The 27,055-nt window shown below is 42.5% G+C and overlaps 1 protein-coding gene across 1 annotated transcript; it reads right to left on the bottom strand.

The window, feature by feature from the left end:
- Positions 1–2,361: 2,361 nt before the first annotated feature.
- LOC121189225 (cadherin-1-like) lies at positions 2,362–25,574 on the bottom strand. Its single transcript, XM_041049143.1, has 16 exons — positions 25,408–25,574; positions 24,405–24,519; positions 22,509–22,597; positions 21,747–21,965; positions 20,876–21,016; positions 20,174–20,329; positions 19,527–19,671; positions 19,274–19,446; positions 18,949–19,077; positions 18,573–18,758; positions 17,715–17,959; positions 16,915–17,054; positions 16,461–16,552; positions 16,151–16,283; positions 2,920–3,138; positions 2,362–2,447 (listed from the first exon to the last, which is right to left on the bottom strand). The coding sequence occupies exons 1-16, from the start codon at positions 25,456–25,458 to the stop codon at positions 2,377–2,379; spliced, it is 2,304 nt and encodes a 767-aa protein (XP_040905077.1). The 5' UTR covers positions 25,459–25,574; the 3' UTR covers positions 2,362–2,376.
- Positions 25,575–27,055: the final 1,481 nt, after the last annotated feature.

Raw genomic sequence — 27,055 nt, forward strand, 5'->3', positions numbered from 1 at the left:
CTTACAGGCAGCCACTAGCTTCCATTCATTTCAGTGTGATATCAGTTTTCAGTTGCTACAATTTTTTGCATTGGGTACAAGATAATAATAATAATAAAAATGTAATAATAACAACATAAAAATAAAATCATATAAAAAAACAATAATCTTTATTCATGGAACAACTTTCTAAACCCACATCACTACAAATACAAATAAAATAAATCCAATCACTGCGTCACCAGCAAAAGAGCAGTCGATAAAAATCATATAAAATCTGGAAAAATTTTAAGTACACGAATCAGCTTTGTCAGATTTATTGTAAATTGCTGACATTAAAGCTGCAGCGCTGTGGTCGCCTGCTGCTCTGAGGCTGACATGAAGTGGCAGCAGACGACAGCAGATGGGTCTGACACGGAGCGAGGAGACAACAGGTGGAAAGATATTAGCAGAAACAAAAAGCTTGGGTTTGATCCGTCCTGTGTTTGAAGATAAATCGATGCTGGTTGGGGGACTCACTCAGGATGCTCATGGAGTCATTAATACTGAGAGCTATAGAAACACATGGATCGATAGAGTGAATGACTCTCATTCAGCCTCACACTGTATGTATTATGTGTAATCCTAAGACTGTCATGCCAGGCTAAGCGGAAGTGTTCCATTTTGGTGAAACATCCATTCAAGTTTTTTCGCATAGTTTGCTTGGAGCAGCATTCACATCTAGGTGTGCACCTTTTGTCAATTTGATTTAGTTATCACATTGCTTTTTCTATAGTACTGTAGTCACAAGAAACATTATGACACAATTTCCTGTTTTGTTCTGTGAAGTCATACATTTGGGATATACAGTGGACAGATTGGTGACAAATTAAAGGAAAAATCCAAATAATTGAGTGTAGAAACATAACGAGAGCAGATGCTTCTGAAGCCAATCACAGGTCTCACTGAAAGTTCAACCCAGCTGAACACCTGCGGGAGATTCAGGTGTTCATTCCTGCAAAAGAGTTTCATGCACCTTGACAGTTTATCAAAGGGAGGATTGACCATCTGCTGCCTGCTTATACCCAGTATATAACTATTTAGTACAAAGCTTCCTAATTTGTTATTGCTAAAATCTAAACATCAAACCACACGGACTCCATACAGTAGTCTGTTTTTTTCACAACACATTTGCAAAAATATTTGAATTTTATTGCAGGTTATATTCATAAAACTTTATTTGCAAACCTGACATTACACAGGCCTTCAGAAAGTACTGCTTCACATTGCCTCTCTCTCCTATGAAGTCCCTGTCAGCATGAAAACATCTGCATGAACTGTTTCTCAATCAGTTCTCAGCTCTTGTAAATGTATGATAGATGCGCTGTTTGCCACTCAGGAGTAAGCGACCAATCTGACTTCCACATAAAGGTGACATAAGCCTTGATAGCCATCTTTCATTTGGTGAAGGCAGTGTGTTTCAGTGTCCAAGTTACATAGCGTCAGGGGAAACTGGAGTTGTAGCTTTTTGGGTGCCCTGTTAGCCTGAAGTGGAAAGTGACAAGACACAGCTGGGTTTTGGAGCATAGCTCAAAGTTCACACTGAGATTATTATAGAACACTCTCTCTCCCATTGTCACTACTGTTGCTTTAATTCTGGATGTCTGATGTACCTACAGTGAAAGACTCATTTCTGATGAAATAAAAGACCATTCACAAATCCATCATTGTATTAAGATAACTTTATAAAAATTCAGAATCAGCAGTGTGTAACTAAGTATCTTTGGGGCTAACTGCAAAAAGTGTTTTGACATTGCAATGTTAAAAAAAAAAGGTGTAAATGGAGCACATATTTATCAATCATTTTTAAAAGGCATTTATTGATAACTCGTTTACCACACCCACAGAGGGCAGTGCTGCGTAGGCTCGCTACCTGGATGTCGCCTGGATCATTTCTAATTTCATTACTCAAACAGAAATACAGAACAATGAAATGTAACTGTAGTATTCCACACAGAAAAACAAAAAAAAAAAAACGTCAAGTACCTTACATTGCCAAAATTATACACGTTACCAGTGCACCCAGTGAGCGAAAAGGCAGGCTAAAATATCAAAATCCATAAATCAACATTGACACTGAGGATGTGACTCCAGAACTCAGTGTTCCACGCTCTGCATTCAGATGTTAGATCAGGTACATAGAATAGAATAGACTTTACTGTCATTACACAGTCATGTACAACAAAATAGATCATATCATTAAATGTCACGTTGAAAATTGTATAATTAAATTGTATATTTGATGGTTAATGCGATCAATTGCGTTCCACCGTTCTTCATATAAAACATGGAAAAAACCTCAATCTGTTCATTTTGAGTTACAGCTGACTTGACAGTTCAGGTTGGAGAGGGCTGTTGCTAGTAGTGGCTCCAATGTCGTTGTCCTTCTTTTCTCCTTCTCGCGAACATCAGCAGCAGCAGCACCAGCACTGAACACAAAGCACAGAGCTGAATAACACACCCACATCAGAGACCACAAATCCAACCGTTTCCTTCTAAGCTAAGGTCAAGTGCTGAGAGCTGAGGAGTTCACTTTCTTATTGTTAACAAAGGCTTAAACAAGCATTGAATTGTTTCCAAACCCTGATACATCTTATTCCTCTGTCACAAGTATCCAATGTTGTACAAGAAGCATTACAACACATAAATGGATTTGAATTGGGTCACAGTAAGCTACAGCAACATCTTGCAGGGTTCCAACCTAAGTTTTGATGCAAAGCTCCCGGAAGACAAAAGACACTGGAGCACACTGATTCAATCACAGGTTTGAATTGTGCAAATATGGCGCCAAAGCTTCACGACTCTTCTTTGGCTTACAAGCCAAAAATGTTCATCTAGAGTCCCTGGAATTGAGATAAGCATCTGTTGTCATATTTAACTAAAATTAAATATTAGACTCACTGAGCAGCAGCAGGATGCCTCCCAGTATTCCCAAGATTACAGGCAGGTCAGTGACACTTGCAACACGCCCATTGCACACCACTTCATTCCCGGTGCAGTCACATACTCTGGCCAGGACGGTGCTATCCTGCGACTCTCCCCCGGTGTCTGCAACTCTCAGGACCACAGTGTACTCTCCACTGGGCAGCTCAGTGGCTAAATTTAGGATGATGCCGTTTTCTGCGACAATGAGGAAAACAGAGGAACATTTAGTTTATAACTGCATTGCTACATGCAGTGGTGGAATGTAACAAAGTATTTGTACTTCATTACTGTACTTAAGTATTTTTTTTACGTATCTGTACTTAAGTAAAAATAATAATGCATACTTTGGATTTTACATTTCGCAGCAATTATCTGTACTTTCTACTCCACTACATTTCTACAATTTATGCCGTTACTGATTACATGTTGTGAACATAATTTCCTCAAAATCTTGCATGAAAAAAATAGACTGCGTTGAAGCGTTGTTTGCCATTGCCAACCAGTCAGGTGGCTCTATTACCTCTAATGACGGCAGAGCGTGCATTTGGTAGCAGCACGAGCTGGTGAACTGGCCTGATTCCGGCGAGAAGAAACGACATGCAACACAAACGTGAACCCAGAGCCAACGTCAGCTGAGCCTGAGCCTGAGCCCTCCAGCTCAGAATTAGACAGCCATCTTTGGCCGTATTTAAGCAGGAGACATAGGCAGAGGCATAAATCAATATATCTACATTCTTTATCAAAATTTGGGGGTGCAGCGCAGCACGTGTCAGGTTTCACCCTGGGAGCCAGGGCGGTCTTATTGTTTATTTAGTGTTTCCTGTTTTATTTTGGTAATGCTTGAGTTTCCAATTGTTCACAGTTCTTCCTCTCGTTTCAGGTGTCTTGACTTCCCTCTCCTCGTGTGCTCCTCCCACCTCCTGATTACCCTTCCTCCCTTAATGTGTTTCACCTGTGTGTAATTGTCTCCCCACCTCCTGATGTATTTAGTCCCCGTCCTCCGTGCACTCCTTGCCAGATTGTCTTGTGTGTTCCTAGTGTTTCTACCGAGCTTTCCAGCGTTCCTTGTTGTGCTTGTTACACCGATTGTTTGACCTCTGCCTGGATTCTGGATTTCGAGTTTGCCTTCTCCCTGTTGTACCTCTGTTTTATTGGACTGACTTCACGTGTATTGAACCTGGACTGATTAAACCATTTTCTGGTTATCACAAACTCTGCGCCTGTGTCCACACCACTACCCAGCCCTGACATTACAATCTGGCCACCATGGACACAGCAGAGGCAGAATCTATGCTAGCGACCCTCGCCAATCAAGGCCAGCTCATTCGCCAGCAGGAGAGTCAGGTGAGCTGCCTTCACCAGGGAATCCTCGACCTGTCCGACCGACACGAACGCCAGCTGGCGGCTGTCAGTGACCAGCTTAGCCAGCTGGTTCAACAAGAATCAGAATCAGAAAACTTTATTGCCAGGTATGTTACACATACAAGGAATTTGACGTGGTGTTGTTGGTGCAAGTTTGAACAAGAAAAGAAAGTTTTAATACTAAAATAAGAGAAAGAGTAAGTACTAAGTGGAAGAAAGTCTGTACAAATAATAACAATATAATGTGCAATGTTGCAAAGTGGATGTAGTGCAGAGGTAATAATGCCTTATAGGAGCGTTAATATAACCAGGACACCAGTTGGTCAATCTCCCACCTGTATGCAGACTCATCCCCGTCAGAGATGAGACCAATGAGGGTGGTGTATGTTACACATACAAGGAATTTGACGTGGTGTTGTTGGTGCAAGTTTGAACAAGAAAAGAAAGTTTTAATACTAAAATAAGAGAAAGAGGAAGTACTAAGTGGAAGAAAGTCTGTACAAATAATAACAACATAATGTGCAATGTTGCAAAGTGGATGTAGTGCAGAGGTAATAATGCCTTATAGGAGCGTTAATATAACGCATACAGTACAGAGCTGAATTATGTTAATGTAACATAGTCTGTATTGGGGAAATGAGGGTCTGTGCTGTTTGGGGGGAAGGGGGTGGGGAGCTGTCTTGATGAGGGTGGCGGCAGAGGGAAAGAAACTGTTCCTGTGACGTGAGGTTTTGGTCTTGATGGACCGCAGCCTCCTGCCGGAGGGAAGTGTCTCAAAGAGTTTGTGACCAGGGTGGGAGGGATCAGCTGCAATCTTACCTGCACGCCTCAGGGTCCTGGAGGCGTACAGGTCCTGGAGAGATGGCAGATTGCAGCCAATCACCTTCTCAGCAGAGTGGATGATACGCTGCAGCCTTCCTTTGTCCTTGGCAGTGGCAGCAGCGTACCAGATGGTGATGGAGGAGGTGAGGATGGACTCGATGATGGAGGTGTAGAAGTGCACCATCATTGACCTCGGCAGGTTGAACTTCTTCAGCTGCCGGAGGAAGTACATCCTCTGGTGGGCTTTTTTGGTGAGGGAGCTGATGTTCAGCTCCCATTTGAGGCCCTGGGTGATGAGGGTTCCCAGGAAGGTGAAGGACTCCACCCTGTTGACTGAGGAGTCACTCAGGAGGATGGGGGCAGGAGGGGCTGGGTTCTTCCTAAAATCTACCACCATCTCCACTGTCTTCGCTGTGTTCAGCTCCAGGTTGTTTTTGGAGCACCAGGACACCAGTTGGTCAATCTCCCACCTGTATGCAGACTCATCCCCGTCAGAGATGAGACCAATGAGGGTGGTGTCGTCTGCTAACTTCAGCAGCTTGACAGACTGGTGGCTGGAGGTACAGCTGTTGGTGTACAGGGAGAAGAGTAAAGGAGAAAGAACGCAGCCTTGAGGGGAACCGGTGTTGATGGTCCAGGAATCAGAAATGTGCTTTCCCAGCTTCACATGCTGCCTCCTGTCTGACAAGAAGTCTGTGATCCACCTGCAGGTGGAGTCAGGCACGTTCAGCTGGGAGAGCTTGTCCTGCAGCAGAGCCGGAATGATGGTGTTGAAAGCGGAACTGAAGTCCACAAACAGGATCCTGGCGTAGGTTCCTGCAGAGTCCAGGTGCTGGAGGATGAAGTGGAGGGCCAGGTTTACTGCATCGTCCACAGACCTGTTGGCTCTGTAGGCGAACTGCAGGGGATCCAGGAGTGGGTCAGTGATGGCCTTGAGGTGGGTCAGGACGAGGCGCTCAAAAGTCTTCATGACTACAGAGGTCAGGGCGACGGGTCTGTAGTCATTAAGTCCTGTGATCCTTGGTTTCTTGGGGATGGGGATGATGGTGGAGGTCTTGAAGCAGACTGGCACGTGACATGTCTCCAGTGAGGAGACTTCGCCTCTTTAAACAGGTTTAGCAAGGAGGTGAGAGAAGCTAAACGACTGTACTCTGAGAAGCTTCAACACCAGCTCTCAGCCAATGACACTGCCGCTGAACACAGCGAAGACAGTGGAGATGGTGGTAGATTTTAGGAAGAACCCAGTCCCTCCTGCCAACACATGCAGCCTTTGTCTGCCCCCTCAGCAGTTCCTGTTCCTCCAGTCGAGGCTCCTGCTACCCTCTCAACCTCTCCGCTTCCCGTGCAGTTGGCCTGGCCGGAAAAATTCTCTGTCTGGAGACTGTTGGGCCTTTCTCACTCAGTGCGAGTTGCACTTTGAACTCCTGGCTCCTGCCTACGGCACAGATCAAGCTCGTATCGCATTCATCATTTCTCATCTGACGGGCAGAGCGGTGGCATGGGCTACGGCAGAGTGGAGCTGTAAGTCGGCCACCTGCAACTCACTCTCTGCCTTCATCGAAGCGTTTAAATTGGTGTTTCAACACACCAAGCCAGGAAGGGAGGCGACAGGGAGGGCGGCGGACTTCGCTGTTGAATTTAGAACTTTAGCAGCGGAGAGTGGCTGGAATGAAGAGGCACTCTGCGACGCCTACCTTGCGGGGTTATTGGGTGAATTAAAAGACCACCTCACTCCTCTGGACCTGCCATCCAACCTGGACAGCCTCATTAGCCTGGACAGCCCGTCTTATGATTAAACATGTCTTCCGTTTACATGGGATTCCAGTGGACATTGTTTCTGACAGGGGGCCACAGTTTGTCTCCCAGGTTTGGAGAGCATTCTGCTCCGCCTTCGGCGCCTCAGCCAGCCTATCGTCGGGCTTCCATCCTCAGACCAACAGCCAAACGGAACAAGCCAATCAGGACTTGGAGGCTGCCCTCCGATGCATCTGCCTCTGCAACCAGTCGTCCTGGAGCACCCACCTCCCTTGGGTAGAGTACGCACACAACTCCCTCACCTCTTGTGCCTCTGGACTATCCCCTTTTGAGTGCGCTCTGGGCTACCAACCTCCTCTGTTTCCAGAAGAGGAGAAGGAGGTAGCGGTACCTTCGGTTCAGCATCAGTTCCGTCGATGCAGACGCATCTGGAGTGAGGCTCGGGCTGCCCTGCTCTGCTCGTCAGAAAACAAGAGGCTGGCTGATCGACACCACACCCAAGCTCCCCCCCTACGTTCCAGGTCAGTTTGTTATGCTTTCCACTGCACACATCAAACTCCGGACAGAATCAAGGAAACTCTCACCCAAATTCATCGGTCCCTTTGAAATAGAGAAAATCATTAACCCTGTGGCAGTCAGACTCCGTCTTCCCAGGTCTATCCGCATCCACCCAGTCTTCCACGTATCGCAAATCAAGCCACGGGTCACCAGTCTTCTGCAGCCGGCATCCCCTCCACCACCGCCTCCTTGGCTCATTGACGGTCAGCCAGCCTACACGGTCCACCGACTGCTGGACGTCAGATGGCGGGACCAGGGACTTCAGTATCTGGTTGATTGGCAGGGGTACGGTCCGGAGGAGAGATCATGGGAACCAACATCCCGCATCCTGGACCCTGCTCTCATCCGAGAGTTCAATCGCCGTCACCCGGAGAAGCCAGGTGGTGCGCCAGGAGGCGCACGTTAAGGAGGGGGCGCTGTCAGGTATCACCCTGGGAGCCAGGGCGGTCTTATTGTTTATTTAGTGTTTCCTGTTTTTTCCTGACAGTAGGGGAGACCGGGGACAGTTGTAACACAGGGATAGTTGTAACACTCTCAGTTTGACCAATCAGGAAGGAGCTGTGGTGATGTCATCAATATAGCCCATGCCCACTTCCAAAGTGAGCTCACAGGTGAAGCCGCATGTCCCTAGGGTAAAAGCTCTCTGTTTTGGAGAAGAAAAACAATTTTTCAGGTAAGAAACTAAAAATTTTCACCATAAATATTTTTTGCACAGTGTCCATTGTGTTGCAGATACAGTTGTTTCACTTACATAAGTGCAATTAGTAGTTTCTCTAGTTTAATTTGATGTGTTGCATTAGTGCTAGCTTTGAAGCTAAATGCTAAAAATGGTTAGCTTTTTAATGGCTGCCTGGGTCGGGGATGGTTGTAACAGTTCTTAAAAAGTGTTACAACCATCCCCTTATGTTGACATTTTAAACTACTCCAAAGAAAATGGCATTATCCTTCTTTCATTTCCACCACACTGTAGTCACAAATTGCTACCCCTGGATTGTAGCGTGTATTGTCCGTTTAAAAAGATGATCAACACAGCCAGCGATGCGTGGATGAGGATGAATCCTGCTAAAACCATGACCATCTTCAACATTCCGAGCCTGGTTAACACTGCGTTCCCACTTGCTGCGACACCAAACAACATACAAGCTGGATTTCGATGTACAGGCCTTTTAACCCAGAAATTTTTCAAGACTGTGACTTTGCGCCTTCGCAGGTCACAGACAGGCCTGATCCATCTACCATACCTTTCACCTCAGCTCACCAACCAGGCCATGCCTCCACCTCAGGCTAACCAGACCAGGCTTCTACCTCAGCTCACCAACCAGGCCATGCCTCCACCTCAACTATCCGAGCAGCTGAAGCTTCACCCTCAGCTAACCTGGATGCCCAAGGTTTCAGTCCATCTGCTCTCCGTCCATTTCCTAAAGCAGGAGCCCGGACTAATCCTTGTGGAAAAAGAAAGAAATTACAGTCAGGAGTCCTCACAGACACACAAGTAAAACAGGCACGAGAAGAGGAAGAAAAGAAGAGAATCAGTGCAAAAAAGAAAAACAACCAGAAAGAGGAAAAAGAGAAGCAGTGCAAAAAAGAAAAACAACCAGAAAGAGGAAAAAGAGAAGCAGTGCAAAAAAATCAACTATCATGGGCAAAAGAAGAATATTGCAAGCAAGAAGAAAGCAGCAAAAGAAAGGCCCAGGCATGATGACACAGAAGATGCTGACTCCTCAGATGATGAAAACATCTGCATTGTGTGCTTGGAGCACTTTGATAATTCACGGCCAAAGGAAGTGTGGATCAGGTGTCAGCAATGTAAATTCTGGGCCCATGAAGCCTGCACCCCTGGCAAGGACAGGTACATTTGCCACAATTGCCTGTCTGATTAAACTAAACGGCAGTTTACATGGTTAATAGGTTCAAAAGTGGTTTGTTGATTGTTCCATAGATCTCTATTTTATTTATTTTGTGTTTTATATATTGATTTATTTTATAGTATTTGTTATTGTTTTTAACTTGCACTTTTTAATTTTTTACCATTATTTTTGTATTCTTAAATTTATATTGTTCCTTCTTTATAATTCATTAAAGTTCTTGCATATAATTATTAGTGTGGATCTTTTTTAAGTATAACAATTTAAGTGTTACAACCATCCCCTAGTAGTGTTACAATTTACCCCAGTACCGGGGTAGGTTGTAACAACATACCACTTCGTATATGACAATAATTTACTTAAACTGTGATGGTGTATTAAAAGTACAAGTGAATGTATTTTATAGCAGACAAATATGGGTACTACATGTCAAAATCTGAGATCTCCAGCACAAACAACAACTGAGTTACACTTGCTCAAACAAAAAGTGTTACAATTATCCCCGGTCTCCCCTACGTTAAGAGTGCGGCTTTGGACTTTGGACCGGCCTGAGATCGTGGGTTCAATCCCTCGACCAAGCGCAAAAAAAACCCGGATACGGTGATGGTAGTAATGTCAATTTATCATATAACCATATATTCTTTTATCAAGCATTCATATATTCTCATGAACTCGTATATTCAATTCTGGGTGAAGTACATATAACATGACCTGTAGTGGCCTGTACTTTGTTTACTGTACTTTGTGAAGACACCTGTTATGTCTCCGGTGCCTCAGAGCACAACTTATTTCTATTTTTTGACCTTCAGATTATTTTGTCTCCCTGCCATCCTTGCCATCCTGGTATGTGAAAAACAGGCATAAGTACTCTTGTAACTTGTAACCCGGGGTCAGACCTCTGTAGCATGACATGCTGCGTGAGCTCTGTCCTTTCTGCAGAAATTGATTACTCTGTAAACCTTATTTTATAATAAAGCATCAAAAGACAATAACTATGAATTCTAACTAAGAAAACTAAGAATTCTATTTCACTTCTCAAAAGGAGGAAAGTATTTTTCCACCACAAACTTGGCTACGAGGATGGGATTGGATGTGTGATCTGGACTCCGTTGGAAAGACAGAAAAGCCGGCTGCAAAGAAAGATTCCTCCCTGTGGGTGAGAAGCTGTCCTCAGACGGAGCCCGGTCATCGCTCCAATCCCGAAGGATTTAAAGGGAAAGAATCACACATGGTGAGAAGTGTTTTGATGTTGCTTGTGAGAGTTTGCAGAGTTAATCAGGGAATTAAACCGGTATATCTCACATAAGCACTTGCAGACAGACGTGTCTTGGTTATTTTTGTAGTATTTGAGGATTTCTGGTGCATCTGCTTGAGAAAGTGGACCAGTTTATTCTGTAAATACAAGAGACAAAATAATCAGAGATAAAGGATGGGTAAAAGTCAGAGTAAGGAGAAGTTCAAAGTGGAGCCAACTCCCAAAATCCTCCCACCAATAATAAAACTGATGATGGAGAAAAATCCTGGAAGCATGAACCAATTCAAACAGTGGGTTGATTTGGGGTTTCCAGAAAATGGCAGCTTTAAGACATGTTTGGAGGCGAAAGAAAAAAAAAGTGCACAGCAGCTTGCGGCGTTGTCCAAACGTAAACAAGAGAAGCATGAACAGTTTAAAGCAGATTGGAAGGCATATAGCATGTGGAGAAAAGAGGCAGAGGAGAGGGAAAGAAGGAGAAGATTAAGACCTGAACACACTAGCACATCGTATCCTTCTTTGTCTGAGGTACGAAAATCACAAAATCCATTCCAGCTGGATCCTGACCTGGACTCCACCCCCCCTCCTTACGCCCCTTTCCCAGGAGACGGCATCGGAGAGGCAGCTGGGGAAGATGGTCCCGACAGCGCCCCTACGGCACCAGAGCCTGAATCAACCTTCGAAAAGGAGGATTCAGTTAAACCAAAGACATCGATTCCATCTCTGCCTTCACCCATACGACAATCAGACAGGCTGAAGGGAAAAGCATTGAAGGCCCAACAAGGAGGAGTGGGGGCTTTTCCAATGCTGGAGGCAGCTAGAGCCTCAGGTCCAATACTGGTATTCAGACCCTGGACTGATGAAGACGTTGCAGAAGCCATGGCCCATGTCTGCAGCCCAGTTGATAATTTGACTCAGTTCGAGAGACAGTTGTTGCAGTTTGTTAAAGAATACAGACCAACAATGACAGAACTGAGACAGCTGATGAGCAAAATGTTGAAACATGACTTTCATAAGATCTCCGACTTCTTCACAGATGCCAGAATGGCTCTTCGACTGACCGAACCTGACTGGCAAGCTGAGAGCAATGTGCACTTCAAAACTGCAGTGACTGAACTGATCAAAGCATGTAAAACAGCCTTTCCTATGAGAATGAATCTGTCAAACATCACCTCCCTGTCACAGGGATCCACTGAGTCATGCAGTGCTTTCCTGGCACGTCTCACTGCTGCCTTTGACATACACAGTGGGTTGACGAGGGGGGAGATGGGAGTAAACCCGCTTCAACCTTATGAGGTCCACCTGAAAGAACATTTTCTGGGACGTATGAAACCAGAAATAGCAGCTAGAGTAAAGAAGACCTGCATCTTGTGGAAAACAGCATGTCTACAGGACATACTGCAATATGCTGTACATGCAGAAGATCAACTGCATGAAAAAGAGCAGAAGAACAAAGGAGCTTGTCAGAAGAAACTGGAAGAAGCTCAGCTGACTATGTATCAAGCTATGACAGGGCTGACCGACAGAGGCAGGAGACATGGCAGAAGACGTGGACGAGGACGAGGCAGAGGTGCTCCGGGTAGCCAAAGACCACCATATGATCCAGATGTTTGTCATTTGTGTGGCCAGCAAGGACACTGGCGTAAAGACTGTCCCAAAGCCCAAAAAGGGAACGACATGCCGTCGTTTCCTCCATCAGACTGAGGGCGGGAGGCGGGGGGGCGGACGCCAGTGACGGACCAGTCAACACACACAACACAATATGGGGTGAGTCTCAATTTTTAAATGATCATGAAAAAGTACTGTTTGCTATCCAATACACTGAAGCTAAGGTTAATGCATGCAAAGCTGTCTCTCTTTTATTATGTATTGTGAGAATAAACCAGGATACAAAAAGTTACCACAATTAACACTGACAATAGCTGGACAATCAGTTACATTCCTGGTGGATTCAGGTGCAACGTTGTCTGTTTTGAAATCAACAGCGTTACTAAAATCTCCAAAGAAAAGTGGTAGAAGGTGCAGGACTGTGGGAGCAGGGGGAATTCCCATTATGGAGCCCTACACCAAGCCGTTGTTATGTACCTTAGATGATTCCACTGTTAAACATTCATTTTTGCTGTCAGATCACTGTCCAGTTAATTTAATGGGCAGGGATCTTATGTGTCATTTTGGCATAATCCTAACTTCAGTCCCGGTGGCATAAAGGTCTCAAATTATACAAATGGTTAAATACAGCCCAGACTCTCTGCTGTATGTTTATGAGTGGTTTCTGCTGTCGGGTGTAGGTTCAGTCTCATCACAACTCACTTCATTTGCACACACACATTACACAACACGCAACTGATTACATGTCACCTGATTCACTACACTGCACAGCACATGTTTCAGAAGGGTCAGATGAAAGGTTTGAGAAAGTTTGGAACAGAAAGCCACTTGAAGTGGAGAAATTGAATATGACATGTATTTATTGGACAAAGAAGGCTGCTGCTGTCTCTGTATCTCTCTCATTCACAAGATGAACTGTTTGATGGTGCGTCTCCACACGTGTCGCTGCCGAAACCTGCCCACTGGACATGGCAGGAAATGGGACCATGGCTTCACAGACAACAGACCCTCTCTGATTTCAGGCCCACGAAAGGGGATCCCAGAACACTGTACAGCGAAAGAGGTGATGTATATAAAACAAAACTTACATCTACTGCCTTTGTCGACAGAATGATTTGTTTGATTCCTAATACACACACCACACCTCGCATGCTTTTACATGACACACCAGTTGACATGGTTGAACTATCTGAGGTGCCACCCTGTTTGTGGGCGCGTCACAAATATGACGTGGGGCTTATTAAGGGAGCCACACCTCTTGTAGTTCACCCAAAATCAGATTACAGACCATGCATGAGACAATATCCATTGAAACCAGAAGCGCTAAATGGTATCAGGCCGGTTTTTGATTCACCTTTGAAGGCTGGAGTTATAGTTCCGTGCGATGACTCCCCTGTCAGAACACCAATTTTTTCGGTTAAGAAAATCAGAGACGCAGATCAACCCACTGAGTGGCGATTTGTGCAAGATTTGCAAGCAGTAAATGCTGCAATACATCTGCGGGCGCCCCAAGTTTCAAATCCGCATACAATTCTGTCATTAAATCCCCCTAATGCCACTCATTTTTCCGTCATTGATCTTGCAAATGCTTTTTTTCTCTGTTCCCGTTCATCCAGATAGTCAATTCTGGTTTGCGTTTTCTTTTGATGGTAAAGGCTACACTTGGACTCGCTGTCCACAGGGATATTCAGAAAGTCCTGGAGTATTCCACAGTGCACTGCGTGACAACTTACAGAGCCTCCATTTGCCTCTAGGTTCTGTCTTGTTACAGTATGTTGATGATTTGATGATTTGTAGTCCATCACAGGAAGCATGTAAAACAGATACAATAGCATTGCTAAAACACCTAGCAAACAATGGCCATAAAGCTAGCTTGTCAAAACTGCAGTTTGTTCAGACTTGTGTTACATATTTGGGACATGTGATCACAGCAGAGGGCAAATCCCTCTCTCCCAAATGTATTGAAGCAGTTCAATCTGTACCAAAACCAATCACCAAAGAGCAAATGATGAGTTTCTTAGGCATGACGTCATATTGCAGGCAGTGGATACTAAATTATTCAGAGAGAGGCACCTCTCTCTTCCATGATTCATGGTAACAATCTTTGTGCACATGACAAACTGACTTGGATTGACCACACTGACAAAGCCTTCACTGACTTAAAGGCTTCTTTGCAGGCTGCTCCCACACTGGGACTGCCAAACCCTGACCTTCCTTTTACTCAGTTTGTTGACCAGAAGGACGGATACATGACCTCTGTTTTGACACAGGAACATGGGGGTAGACTGAGACCTGTAGCTTATTTTTCCACCAAGCTTGATGCTGTTGCCGCTGGTCTCCCTCTTTGTCTGCGTGCTGTAGCTGCGGCAGAGAAGGGTGTGGTTGCATCACGTGATATTGTGGGTTATGGAGATTTGACTCTGATGGTTCCTCATGCTGTTGCTTACATTCTGCACACACAGAAGACCTCTCATCTCTCTGCACAGCGCTGGTTAAGATATCACACTACTTTGCTTGATATGCCTAACATTACTGTTAAAAGATGCAGTGTACTTAATCCAGCAACTCTTCCCCCAACTGCAGCAGATGGAGAAGCACATGACTGTATTCAGATTCTTGATGAAGTTTGCACACCCAGACCAGATCTTTCTACGCAGGCCATACCAAATGCAGACATGGAGCTGTTTGTGGATGGTTCTGCGTCCCGCAACGTGGACACAGGTGCGGCTCGAGTGGGTTTTGCAATAGTGACACCACATGACATTTTGCTCAGTGGCAAACTGCCATCACATTTTTCAGCACAAGCTGTAGAACTTGTAGCTCTGACTGAAGCCTGTAAACTGGCTTCAGGTAAAACTGTGAATATTTACACAGACTCGCGTTATGCGTTTGGAGTGGTGCACGATTTTGGGGCCCTCTGGCGACACAGAGGATTTCTTACATCTTCTGGCAAGCCCATCTCACACCATAAACTTGTGTCTGCATTGCTAGATGCCATCCTCCTTCCAGCATCCATCTCTGTGATCAAATGTGAAGCTCACACTAACAATTCTGACTCTATTTCTACAGGAAATGCTGCAGCAGACACAGCGGCTAAAGCTGCTGCATTGTCTGGTTCACCTTTCACGGTTAACTGTTTGATGTTGTCTAACACTCCTGACACCTGCTCATCTGCTGATGTTTCTGTTCTGCAGTCTCTTTCCGCTCCTCAAGAGCGCACCATGTGGTCAAAATCAGGTGCCACATTTAAAGACTCAGTGTGGATGGGTCCAGATAACAAACCTTGTTTGCCACGTGCTCTTTTCCACTGTTATGCAAAACTGTCCCATGGGAGAGACGCGCCTCCCCTGCTTCTGCGACCATGGCTATGGTGCCCCTGAGCAAAGCACCGATTCACCTGGGCGCCTCACTAGGCAGCCCCCTGCCCCAGCGTCTCTAGCGCATGTTGCTCATGTGCATAATGCTTGTGTGTGTGTTTCGTTCACTTGGTGTGAGTAAAATGCAGAGAATAATTTCCCCAGGAGGGATCAATAAAGTAATTTAAAAAAAAGAATAAAAAATGGCCCCGGCACTGAGACAACCCATTGCGTGAGTACTTTTACTTTAAAAAATACTTAAAAGTAAATTTAAAAGTAAGTACTTAGTACTTTTACTGAAGTAAGATTCTTGATGCAGTACTTCCACTTTCACTTGAGTATATTTTTTGCGGGATATTTGTTCTTTTACTTAAGTACTAAGCTTCAGTAATTCCTCCACCACTGGCTATATGTCACTATATGTCTTAAGAATTTGGCTTTCTCTCTCGTACCAGCATTAATTTCACAGAGTGGAAGACAAGTTTTATCATTACCTTTTCTCCATAACAAACTAGCTGCCTTGAGTTTTTCCTGGGACTGGCTAATTGATTGGATGACATTAGTTTGTGTTTGCTTTTTTTTTTTTTTTTTTTTTTCCATTTTCAGTCATGTATTAATGGTGTACATACTGGTCCCATTCATCGCAGCGGTCCAGTTGGTCTTCGAATCGCTGTGTAAAGTGACGCTGTATGGAGCACCAAAGCCTGGTCCATCTTTATCGGTTACTGAAAGCACCTGAGGAGCTGGTTCCTTGTTACACACCTGCAAAAACACAATGTCAGATTGAAACTTTGGACTATGCTTATCAAATTAATTTGAACATCAACACATTTCAAACCACACACAAATCACATGAAATAAGTTGTGCACCACAAACATTTTAGGTTTCGTCTGCATTAAGTCACATGGCAACTGTAGTGTTTGGGAAACAAGACACACCGAGATTGCACGGTCCACGATGACGGGTGCATTGTCATTGACGTCTTCAAGTTGAATGATTAGAGTACCAGTTCCTGTGGCTGGGATCTCATCTGGTGACATGACAGATACACACATAAACATATATGAGGAGAACAAAACACACTGAATTGAAACACACTGAATGCCAGGCGCAAACACTTTCACTACTGTGTACAAAGCTCTTGCCAAGTGGGCTCGAAGTAAAGAGTCTTTTAAGACAGACTCAGATGTGATTTAGACACATAGCAGTGTATTTCTACATTAAATTTAACACAGTGTAGAGTTAAGTTAAGCATGAACACAGCAATGTCCCAAAGAAGCTTTTGGCTTCCCATTATCACCAGAAAAGACACCATTAAAACCTTGATCTTGTGTATGTTTCATTTCCTGCTAAAAAGCAGTTGTACAAGTGCAAGTCTTGCTTCCCACCTACCACTGTCAACTGCACCAATGAGTGCTGTGTAACTGTCGTCCTTCACGAAATGGGACTCCCTGTCCATGCTGCTTCTCAACTTAATCAGGCCCTTCTCCTTCACCTGCAGCCAGCCAGCTGGGTCACTAATTATTCTATACCTGGAAAAATGACAAAAGTAAATGATGTAAATTCTATGCAGAGAAGATTATTACAAAAATCATGCTTCATATATTCAAATACCATGTAATTTGGAAAATTTTCAGTTTACATTGAATATATAATGAATATGTTCTCTGTGTTTTCCTTGGACATGGTGGCAATTTAATTTAGAGACATGTCTAATTTTACTTTTCTTTGGTTAAACTCTCAGTTATTTATTGGGAAACCATACTTAAAAGAAATCTTGAAAAACAGGGCAAAATAAGGAATTAACCATGATCTTCGCGTTATTATCACCTAAGGTAAATCTTTCAGTTTTCAATGCAAAATAATGTACCAGATACACAGCTCTTCATTAAAGAGGTGATTTACAAACTCTGTGTGGGGCCTCTTTCACAGTATTACCAGCCACTTTGCTGTGCTTTACAATCAAATAAGCTTTTAAACACACAAATCTGTTCCTCTAACTGGACTCCCTAGATTGGATTTCACAGTCACCAGTACATGAAACAACGTGTTCACAAAGGCTGTTTAAATCAGGGCTTATTTCGGTGTGGACGTGGCTTTAAGCTTATTTTTTTCTGTCTAATTTCCTCTAGCAGTGTTTAAATACACACTCAAATGAACAAGGTTTTCCTTTCATCAGAGTTTGATCTTACTGGACTGTCTGTTTGCGTGCAGTGTCTGGGTCAGAAGCAGTGTACTGGACCACGTCACTGTCCACGGCAAGGTTCTCCGGTTTTGAAACAATCTTCTGTATTGGATCAAAGATTGGAGCTTCATTGACATCCTGCACACGCACCACCACCGTAGCGGTGGCAGTGGGCAGCAGAGTAGCAAAAGGAACCTCATTCTCCACTGCAACCAGCAGAGTGTGCGTGGTGCTCCTTTCAAAGTCGAGACCCTGGTTGGATGGAAGGGAAAAAAAACAGGGAAACACAGATAAACAGATATTTATTGACACATATGAGCACTGAACACTTTATTAGGAACACCTTGTGTGTACACCTGCCTATTCATACAATTATCCCATGAGCCAATCAGGGGGCAGCAGTGCAGTGGATAAAATCCTGCAGATACAGGCCAGAAGCTTCAGTTCATGTTCACATCAAACATCAGAATGAGGTAAAATGTGATCTCTGTGACTTTGACGGTGACATGAATGTTGGTTTGAGTGTTTGTGAAACTGCCGATCTCATGGGATTTTCACACACAACAGTCTCTAAAGTTTAACTGAGAATGGAGCCAAAAACAAAAAGCATCCAGTGACACAGAAGCTCCAAGGATGGAAACACCTTGTTGATGAGACAGCTCAGAAGGGAATGGTCAGAATGGTCGGAGCTGACAGAAAGGCTACAGTCACTCAGATAACCCCTCTTTATAAGTGTGGTGAACAGAGAAGCATCTCACAATGAACCGAACTGAGGCTTGGTATGGTGTTCCTACTGAAGTGTTTGGTGAGTGTATCTCTCCACTTTAACACTGGCTTGTTTGAGAATTCCTGCTCTACTTCCTACCTTGACAGTAGCAACGAGTCCCTCTTGTTTGTTACTTCCTGTTGTCACGTTGAACAGTCCTCCAGGATCACCATCAACAATCTTGAACTTGGCGTTCCAGGATGTGGAATGTGGCTCATCGCCGTCGGTTACTGACAACGTAGCGACCAGCACGCCCACTTTATTTTCCTCTACTGTTGCCTCAAACTGTGAATAAGGGATGTGTGTAAGAGCAAAACAGACAGAGAAAGTGAAGATTAGCTTGTTGCTAGCTTACTATGTAATAGTAAATTCTGATTGGTCCTTATTTCATTGTCTGTGTCATCATAAAGTTTAGTTCATGATTTCCCTGGAAGTAGGTAAAGTAAATTTTGAGTCACATGTATGTTGTACTTACAGAGGATTGAGTGAAAACAGGGGCGTTGTCATTGCTATCTGTTACAGTGAGGATTACTTTGGCCTCTGCAGACAACCCTTCTCCCTGTGTGTCTGCTGCCCGTACAACCAGAGTGTACTTTGGGTATTTCTTTTGGAGGAGACATACAATGAGTTTAACTCATCAGCTGGAAGGCTTAAACACTCTTCTTTTTATGTCTAAATACTTGCAAAATGAACAACTTTTGTTTTGATTTCTGTTTTTTGTTGTTTTTTTGTTCAGATCATGTCAACAGTTTGGAGTGACAGCACGTCAAGAAAGGCAAAATATGTTTTAAAAACCTCACCTCTCTGTCAAGCCCACCAGCACTGACTCTGATGGCTCCAGTCACTAGGTTGATTTCAAACAGGTTGTTACTGGGCAGCTGCGGCTCCTGGCTTATAATACGGTAGCGGATATCTGAGTTGTCATTATTTGGCTCGTCAGCATCGGTGGCTGTGACCGTGATCACCTTAAAATCTGGACAGAAGTGAAACTACAACAATGTTGAACAGCAACCGACATGTTTTTCAGGCTTCAATAAAACTCACTGACAGTACCTCTGGCTGACGCCTCAGGAACGGTTCCCAGGAAGGTATCTTGAGTGAATACAGGCCTGTTGTCGTTCTGGTCAATTACATTCACTATAATATCCATAGGATCCTCAGCATTTCCTGAAACATCTGCCACAGCATGCGCTTGTAGCTACACAGAGGCAAACACATTTATATTATAATACTGTACATAGAGGAATAATTCATGAGGATGTTTTCATTCCATATCACTAGAGAATGTGTGCAGGTGATGGGATGCACATTCCAGCTACTGGTTTTACACTAAACCACTGGTGGCAGTAACATGCCACGATAGGCAGTGCAAAAGAAGACTGTCATCAAGTAAACACAGCTGTAAACAACACAGCACTTTAAATTACTTGATGACAATTCAGGGTTCCACAGGAAAGGGTCTGGATACTTTTGTAAAAGAGAGATATTAGTTTTTGATTTTTAATATATTTTTTTAAAAAATCAGATAAATCATTGATAAAAATGGCAACTCATTGTACTTTCACATTTACATTAGCAGGACATGATTTGAGGGGAAACTGAGTGCAAAATGCGTTCAGGTGGGTTTTTCTATGACTGTCTCATCACAGAAAAGTGACAAAAAGTGTGTATGTAAAAGTAATATCAGAGATGGTGCTTACCATGTACCTGGCCACCTTCTCTCTGTCCAGTGGCTGTGTGACATAGAGAATACCAGTGTTTCTGTCCATGGTGAAAAGGCCAACAGGATCCTGATCAGCTCCTGGACCAGTGATGCTGTAATAGATCTTCTTTATTTTATCTTCACTGGAACGGATCTGTACAAAACACACCAGCTCTGAGTTATACCACTGTCACTGACTACAACCATAGTTTCAATAATGGAAAACAATTGTAACTACAGTAAAGAAGTTGTGCAGAGGCCTCTGACAGTTTGCTGCATTTACATTTCTGAGGAACAGAAACAGAGTGGCCTAGTTACACTATTCTATATCCTGTGATTTAGATCAGGTCAATTATCTTGTGATCTCTGGATAACAGCATTCTATCACATCAAACATGGTGCACCTGTGAACAACTTAATTTTCTCATTATTGCAAGGAAACAACCTTTTGATTTCTCCTCATAGCAGAATTCTTCAACCACTGTCTTATAAAAAACAACTTTGTTGCCCTGAGAAACCAGTTAATCAAAATTTTCATTCAATATCTCAGGGTTAATAAATAATTGTCACTATGGTTTCACTTAGGGAGGAGTGAGGGTTTCCACAGTGACTGCAGTGGAAACCAACATGAAGACATCCTTCACACAATCAAATACTCCAAATCCAGTTCAGTCTCACAAGGGGCTGTAGTTCCACTTACTTGAACTACATGACTTGGAAAGGGTCCTCTGTTATTCTCAGGAACACTGATGGGAGGAATGACCCAGTCTCTCTTCCTTCTCCTCAGCCCATCAGCAGACTTGGGGAAATGCAGAACAGGTACTGGTGGATTGGTTGCACTCTATGAAAAAATGTACAAATACAGTCAGTAAGGAGTTGAATAGTATAACACTCCACCTTTTAACCAGAGTGAACTTGGAAAGGCTCCTTCCCCAATAACTCTGGACCCAGACAGGTACAAAACAATCAATGGGTGGAGATACTGATGTATGAGGCCGTAATATTTATTAGTAACATCAGATCCAATCACACCTATCTGAAAAGTCGCTTGTGGTACATCACCCTATAAAAGTAAACACCTTGGTGTTAATTCTTATAGTAATTTCTCCTGTCCTCTGCAGAGAGGGGAGAAATGAACCACTCTGACTCACATCTACAGCTCTGGAAAGAATTAAGAGACCACTGCAAATTATTCTGAAATCAGCATCTCTACAGGTATGACAGCCATTCCGTTGCTGTGTATGTTGAATTCCAACACAAGCACACCTCATTCTACTTAATGAGGCACTGATTAGGTGATCACCTGAACCAAATCCTATTTAATGAGGAAAAGTATAAAAAATACTGCTGTGGTCATCACTGTCCTCTTGCAAAAGGACCAGCTGGATGGCACAAACAGTGCTAGTAGTACCTCAAAAGTACTTGGACTCAAAAAATAACTACTGACGATGCCAAAGGAGTTGAATAGAAAAGTGTTGTGTGGGGAAAAGAAGGGTTCAATTCGTACAAACATACAATCTTGAAATTGTTTTCTTCATGCCTCCTCAACAGTCCGTCTAATCATACTGTACCTCTGTGTTATTAGCAGAGTCCACTTCAGTATGGTGGTGCTGATGGTTATGGTGTCTGTGGTCCCGGTGGTGGTCCCCATGGTGGTCCCCGTGGTGGTCCCCATGCTGATGCCCATGGTGCAATACCTTGACTGGAACAGTCATGTTGCGACCTTGTGAATCCCAGGAGTGGATGAAGAAGTCCTGGTGTCCTTCATGAAGAACTATCTGTCTCTTTACCTGGATGGGAAAAGACACACTCATCAGTGAAGGCTGAAACGCTGGTAATCCCTTTGTGACTTCAGAAAGCTCTCAGCATAGCACAAGTTTGGCAAACTGAACGGCACACTGAACTTCACCAACATGTCTTGGGCAGACTGACATCAGTGATAGCTACTGCTATTGCTGTTCAACTAAGTATGTGCAACACTTCAGATGGGCTCAGGTCAATATGTGGTGAAAAAGAAAAGACACACAAATGTAGGGGTCTTCAACTGCCTGTCTAAGTTGGGTCTTGTTACTGCTGATCTGGCTGAAACCCCCTTAGCTGTTTTTCACTCTGGTTGGTTTCCAAACTAGCAAGCCATAAACCTATAACAGACAAAAATTACATCTTTATAATAAAACATGAAACTAAAACATTCCCCCTTCCTTTTACTTTCTTCTTAAAGAAGTATGGTTATCCAAATACACCCATTACTTTAACTCGTAGGTGAAAGATGATGTGTGATGATTTTGGAGAGGTAAGCATCAAAAACTGCAAAATCACTCTGTTAAACTCACCGTCAACATGCCATCTGTCTGTACCATGAAACGGCTGTCATCACTGCTGAAAAGGAATCTTGTGCGGTCTGTGCAGTCAGTGAAGCCCACTGGGATGAGACAGATCAAACAGTTATCCATTACAAATGCACTACATGCAGAGAAAGCAAAGAAATAACTGGCACATCTAGAGCACAAAACAACAATATAATGCACACTGGATAAACAAAACAAACACAAAACATTAGACTTAAGCAGCAGTTTTAAGTTTTTCATTCAGGGTTGCATGATGTGTAAAATCTCTACTTTGTGGAAATCGAGTAATTACAACTAGGGATGTGAACTGATAAAATTTTATAGATAACAACGGCATTATCAATTCAGCTTATCAGTGCAATTCTTTATTGTTTCCCTTAATTATTTCAGCAGCTAACACGTTCATTGTGAGTTAGTTTGGTCAGGTATATGGCTAAGCCAAGTATAAATATAAAATATAATCAAATCAATTGTTATGTTGTCTAATGGGTACCAGGTCTTGATCAGCTGTTTGGTTTTACAGCTATATATATATTTTTTTGTTACAGTCAAGAAACCTGTCAATGTAGTGGTTGATCCATGCTATTATTATGGTATTAGTATTGAGTGGTGGTGAAGGAGACAAGAATGATGTCAAGTGTTTTGCTTCCAGTTTCTTTCTTAGCACGAGGACTGAACCCCAGTTAAAATTAGCTTATTGTCCATTCTATTTTTGGTGTTAGTGGATTGTTTGTAAAACTAATTGGCATAGAAAACTTTGTCAGCTGAAAAAATGTGAATGTATTGGTCAGATTTTTGTGATCAGTTTTTCTGTGTTGTTAGCTTTTAAGAAGTTCTCAGGTAATGACTGCATTAAGCTGTTGATGAACTCTGATACTCATTTCCCATCCGTGTCACCATGTCTGCTCAGTCTGGGTCTCTGTAAAACGCTTTGAGACAAATTTGATTGTGGTCAATTTTAATTTTGGAATCTAGTTTTCGTTATTTCACTAGTTTTCGTTAATGATAATAACCTTGGAGTGGAATGGATGAGAAAACTGAGTTTGCTGCCAGTAATATTGTCTTGCTATGGACAGACATTACTGATCACTTGGTTAGATTAGAGTTTAAGCAGTGATGATGGTCACAAGCTCATCCCCATAGTGTCATAACCTTGCTCTTGTAGTAATGGTGTAACCTTGCCAGCTTGGTAGAAGCAGTGGTGTACTTTGTGGAGAGTGGGAGTTTAAGAAATACATGATAATGTTTATTTTCCTGGATTTGTACTTATTCTGTTTTTTTTTTTTTTTTTTTTATTAAAACATATAGTCAGATATTCTACTGTCTACTACTATTGACAGTTTCTATTCTATTTAGAATAGTTGGAAAAACGAGAACAGCGCAAAACATTCATGATCTGACAAACATGCAAAACTACACTTGTCAAAGTTACGGTCCAGTGACTGAACAGAAAATATGTAAGCCCCTCCTGTAAACTGACAAAAATCAGCATCAGGTGTTCCTTTTCTTTGAATATTTGACACCATTTGAAGAGCAAGGCCTTCAAAACAGGCTCATTGTTTTGCCCTGCAGATAAGAGCATTACATGAGGTGCAGTGTGAGCGCAAGCTGAGACACAAGGTTGTTTGGGCTATATGTGAAAACAATGTGAACAGTTTCTCTGTTGAAGGCCATCTGAGCCAGAGGAGCACTTTACAAAAGCCAAGGAATTCCATCTATGGCTATAATTTGGGTTTCGATGCTTCCATAGCTAAAATCAGTCAGCCTAAAATGAATCAGTATATAATGACAATGAATGTTGAAAAGAAAACATCACACACTTTCACTCAGGTCTGTGTGCAATAGGCAAAGGGTGAAAACAGCTTCCTGGATTGTTCTTACCTTTACCCAGTCTTGTGCCCTGCCTCAGATGCTTTCTGGTCACTTTGAAAATCAACATTTCTGACTCGAATCCAGGTGCACATGTTGGCTCCTCAGCAGTAACTAAAGCTGAGGCCTAGGAAAGGAAAAACAACATTTTAAGGAATCATAATCCTGATGTAAGAAAATGATGTAATCAGTGGGTGACCAAAAAAGCCCAAACCTTTTCCAGTTAAGAGATTTTGTTGAATGAACTTAAAATGGCATTTCATTTGTGTGATTACAACACAGTTTGTGTGATTGTTGTAAGAGGTACACAATGCCTCAAAGGGCTGAAATTAAAATAGTTTAATAAGTAATTTAATAAGTAATTTGAGATTCATCTCATTTCTTTTTGGATTAATTTAAACTGTGAGATATCAGACAAAGGTGAAAAGTGCCTGTTCCAGGCTGGTGCAAACAGCAGTCCAAAAGTCTCAGACATTTAATGTAAAATAATAAGATACAGACACAATAAATAAATAAATAAATACATACATAACATTTGAAAACCAGCATACTTTACATTTCCCTTATTTAAGGAACAACCGATTATTTTGTCAGCCGATCATGTCAAAGGTCTGACACGTTTGTGAAGACATTACTTGTAAATTAGCTAGAATTCAATACCTCTTCGAAAATCTGCACTTAATAAAAAAAATAAAATAATAATAATAATAATAATAATAATAATAATAATAATAGTACAATTTCGCCATCGACATCTACCTTAACCATCTCTCTCTGTCCGGTTAAATCTAACAGAGTCACGACAGGTAGTGTGTGACCATTACAAGTGGACAAGTTATTGAAATAAAATGGAGCTTGCCGCTTTAGCGAAAAGCCGAAATTATCCGTAAATAAATAGAAATAAATCAAAGTCAAACTGGAAGTAAAAGTACACAATGACAGCCAGTTTTTAAAGTTATACACGACGGAAATTGGCGGATGCCACAAACAGTCACAACCAGGCATGAAATCTCACCTGAAAAACGAACATTAAAATGCCCAAAACGGCGAACCGAGAGGTCCCCATCTGTCTGTGTGTCTTTTCTTCAATATTCCTCTCAATGAAAGTCAAAAATAGTCAAACTAAGTAGAAATATATTCCTTTGCGACTTCTCGTCAAAACTCCTCTGTCTTGTGTCCCGACGGTAGTTTCAGTAACTGAGTGAGTTCAGCTGGAGGACCTGCAGGTACTTCCAGCGTTATGACGTCACCTCACAGGTGATATGGCCATACAGTTACAATTTCTGGAATTGTCTGCGAAATTGGCAACACTTTATATTCTAATACTGACAACACTTATTTTAATATGGATTTGGTGACATAATAATCTGTTTTGAAACAGATTATTGCATATTACAGGGGCCAACTTCCATGGCCCCTGTAATGGCTGGTTGATCTTTTTCATTGTTTTATATTTTATCTATTATTTCATTTTTATGTTTCTATTTTCTATTTATTTATTTATTACTCTTATTAAAATAAGTGAACAGGATTTTTGCCATTGTTTTGCCTTTAGTTTACAATAGATTTACAACAGAACTTCACACTACCAACTCTGCTTCAACTGATGAAGAAATTTAGTAAAGCAAAGTAAAATTGGATAAAATGACATTTGTTTCACCCCTTGACAAGGTCACGTAAGCCTGGTCCCTGGCTTTGTGATTGGACTAGATGTTAAGTGTGACAATAGCTGTGTCCCAACCAACTCAAGATGGATGAAGACACAGCCCACAAAGGACAGTCTTTCAAAAGACCTGAAAGTCCGGCTATTCCTCTCCAAACGAGACATCACAGACAATTTAAATAACACTCTAAAAATACAAGCAGCTTACAGGGTTTACAGAATGAGTTTTAATATTTCTCTCAGAGGCGCGATGGACAACTGACATGAGTGTACAAGGTCTTTTCTCAGAATGTGCTCGGTCTGTTTGTAGCACGGCAAAACTATCCAACATCTGGGCACAGCAGATACTGTCAATGTCACAAATAAAAGTACAGTAATGATATAAAAACAAAAACACTCTGCATTTAAGTATTTATATGTGCCTAAACTGTTTGAGGAAGCACTTAGTACTTAGTCCTTGGAGTTTGCGTGGCTCTGAGGAGTAGTTCAACACTCAGGCTCAGTTGTGCTTTGAGGTTAACGCCATAAAGTTAGAGTGGTAATATGAAAAATGTTAGCATGTTGTTGAATTAGGCAACAACATTGCTTTTCTTCTGATGGAACCTTAAGGCTAATTATTTACATTTTCATAATGCTGAGCAAAATATAAGAATATTTAAATTGCCTCAAGTGTTTAGTTGTTTGTTTTCTGGTGTGAGCACAGCCACATATAATTTGTCTAAGAACAAATTAACTGTTTCATGCTCTTTAAGCCTACCTAATGTAGATTAGTGGGTAATGCCTCCCACTGTGTGTAGTTCATTTTGTTTTTGTGAAAGACTTCATGTGGTATTATTGTCTAAGTACACAAACTCATACAAAAGGATAGGAGTATTCCCAGTATTGGCTTTTTGCTGCCTGCTGGGTAACAGTGGAAAAAGGCTGAATATTTAATATTTGCATGTAATGTGAGTTAATTGCTGAAATGTGCATTAATTCCTGTTACATAGAGGGAACAGTC

Source organism: Toxotes jaculatrix, chromosome 11 (assembly GCF_017976425.1).
Source record: "Toxotes jaculatrix isolate fToxJac2 chromosome 11, fToxJac2.pri, whole genome shotgun sequence".
NCBI lineage: Eukaryota > Metazoa > Chordata > Actinopteri > Toxotidae > Toxotes > Toxotes jaculatrix.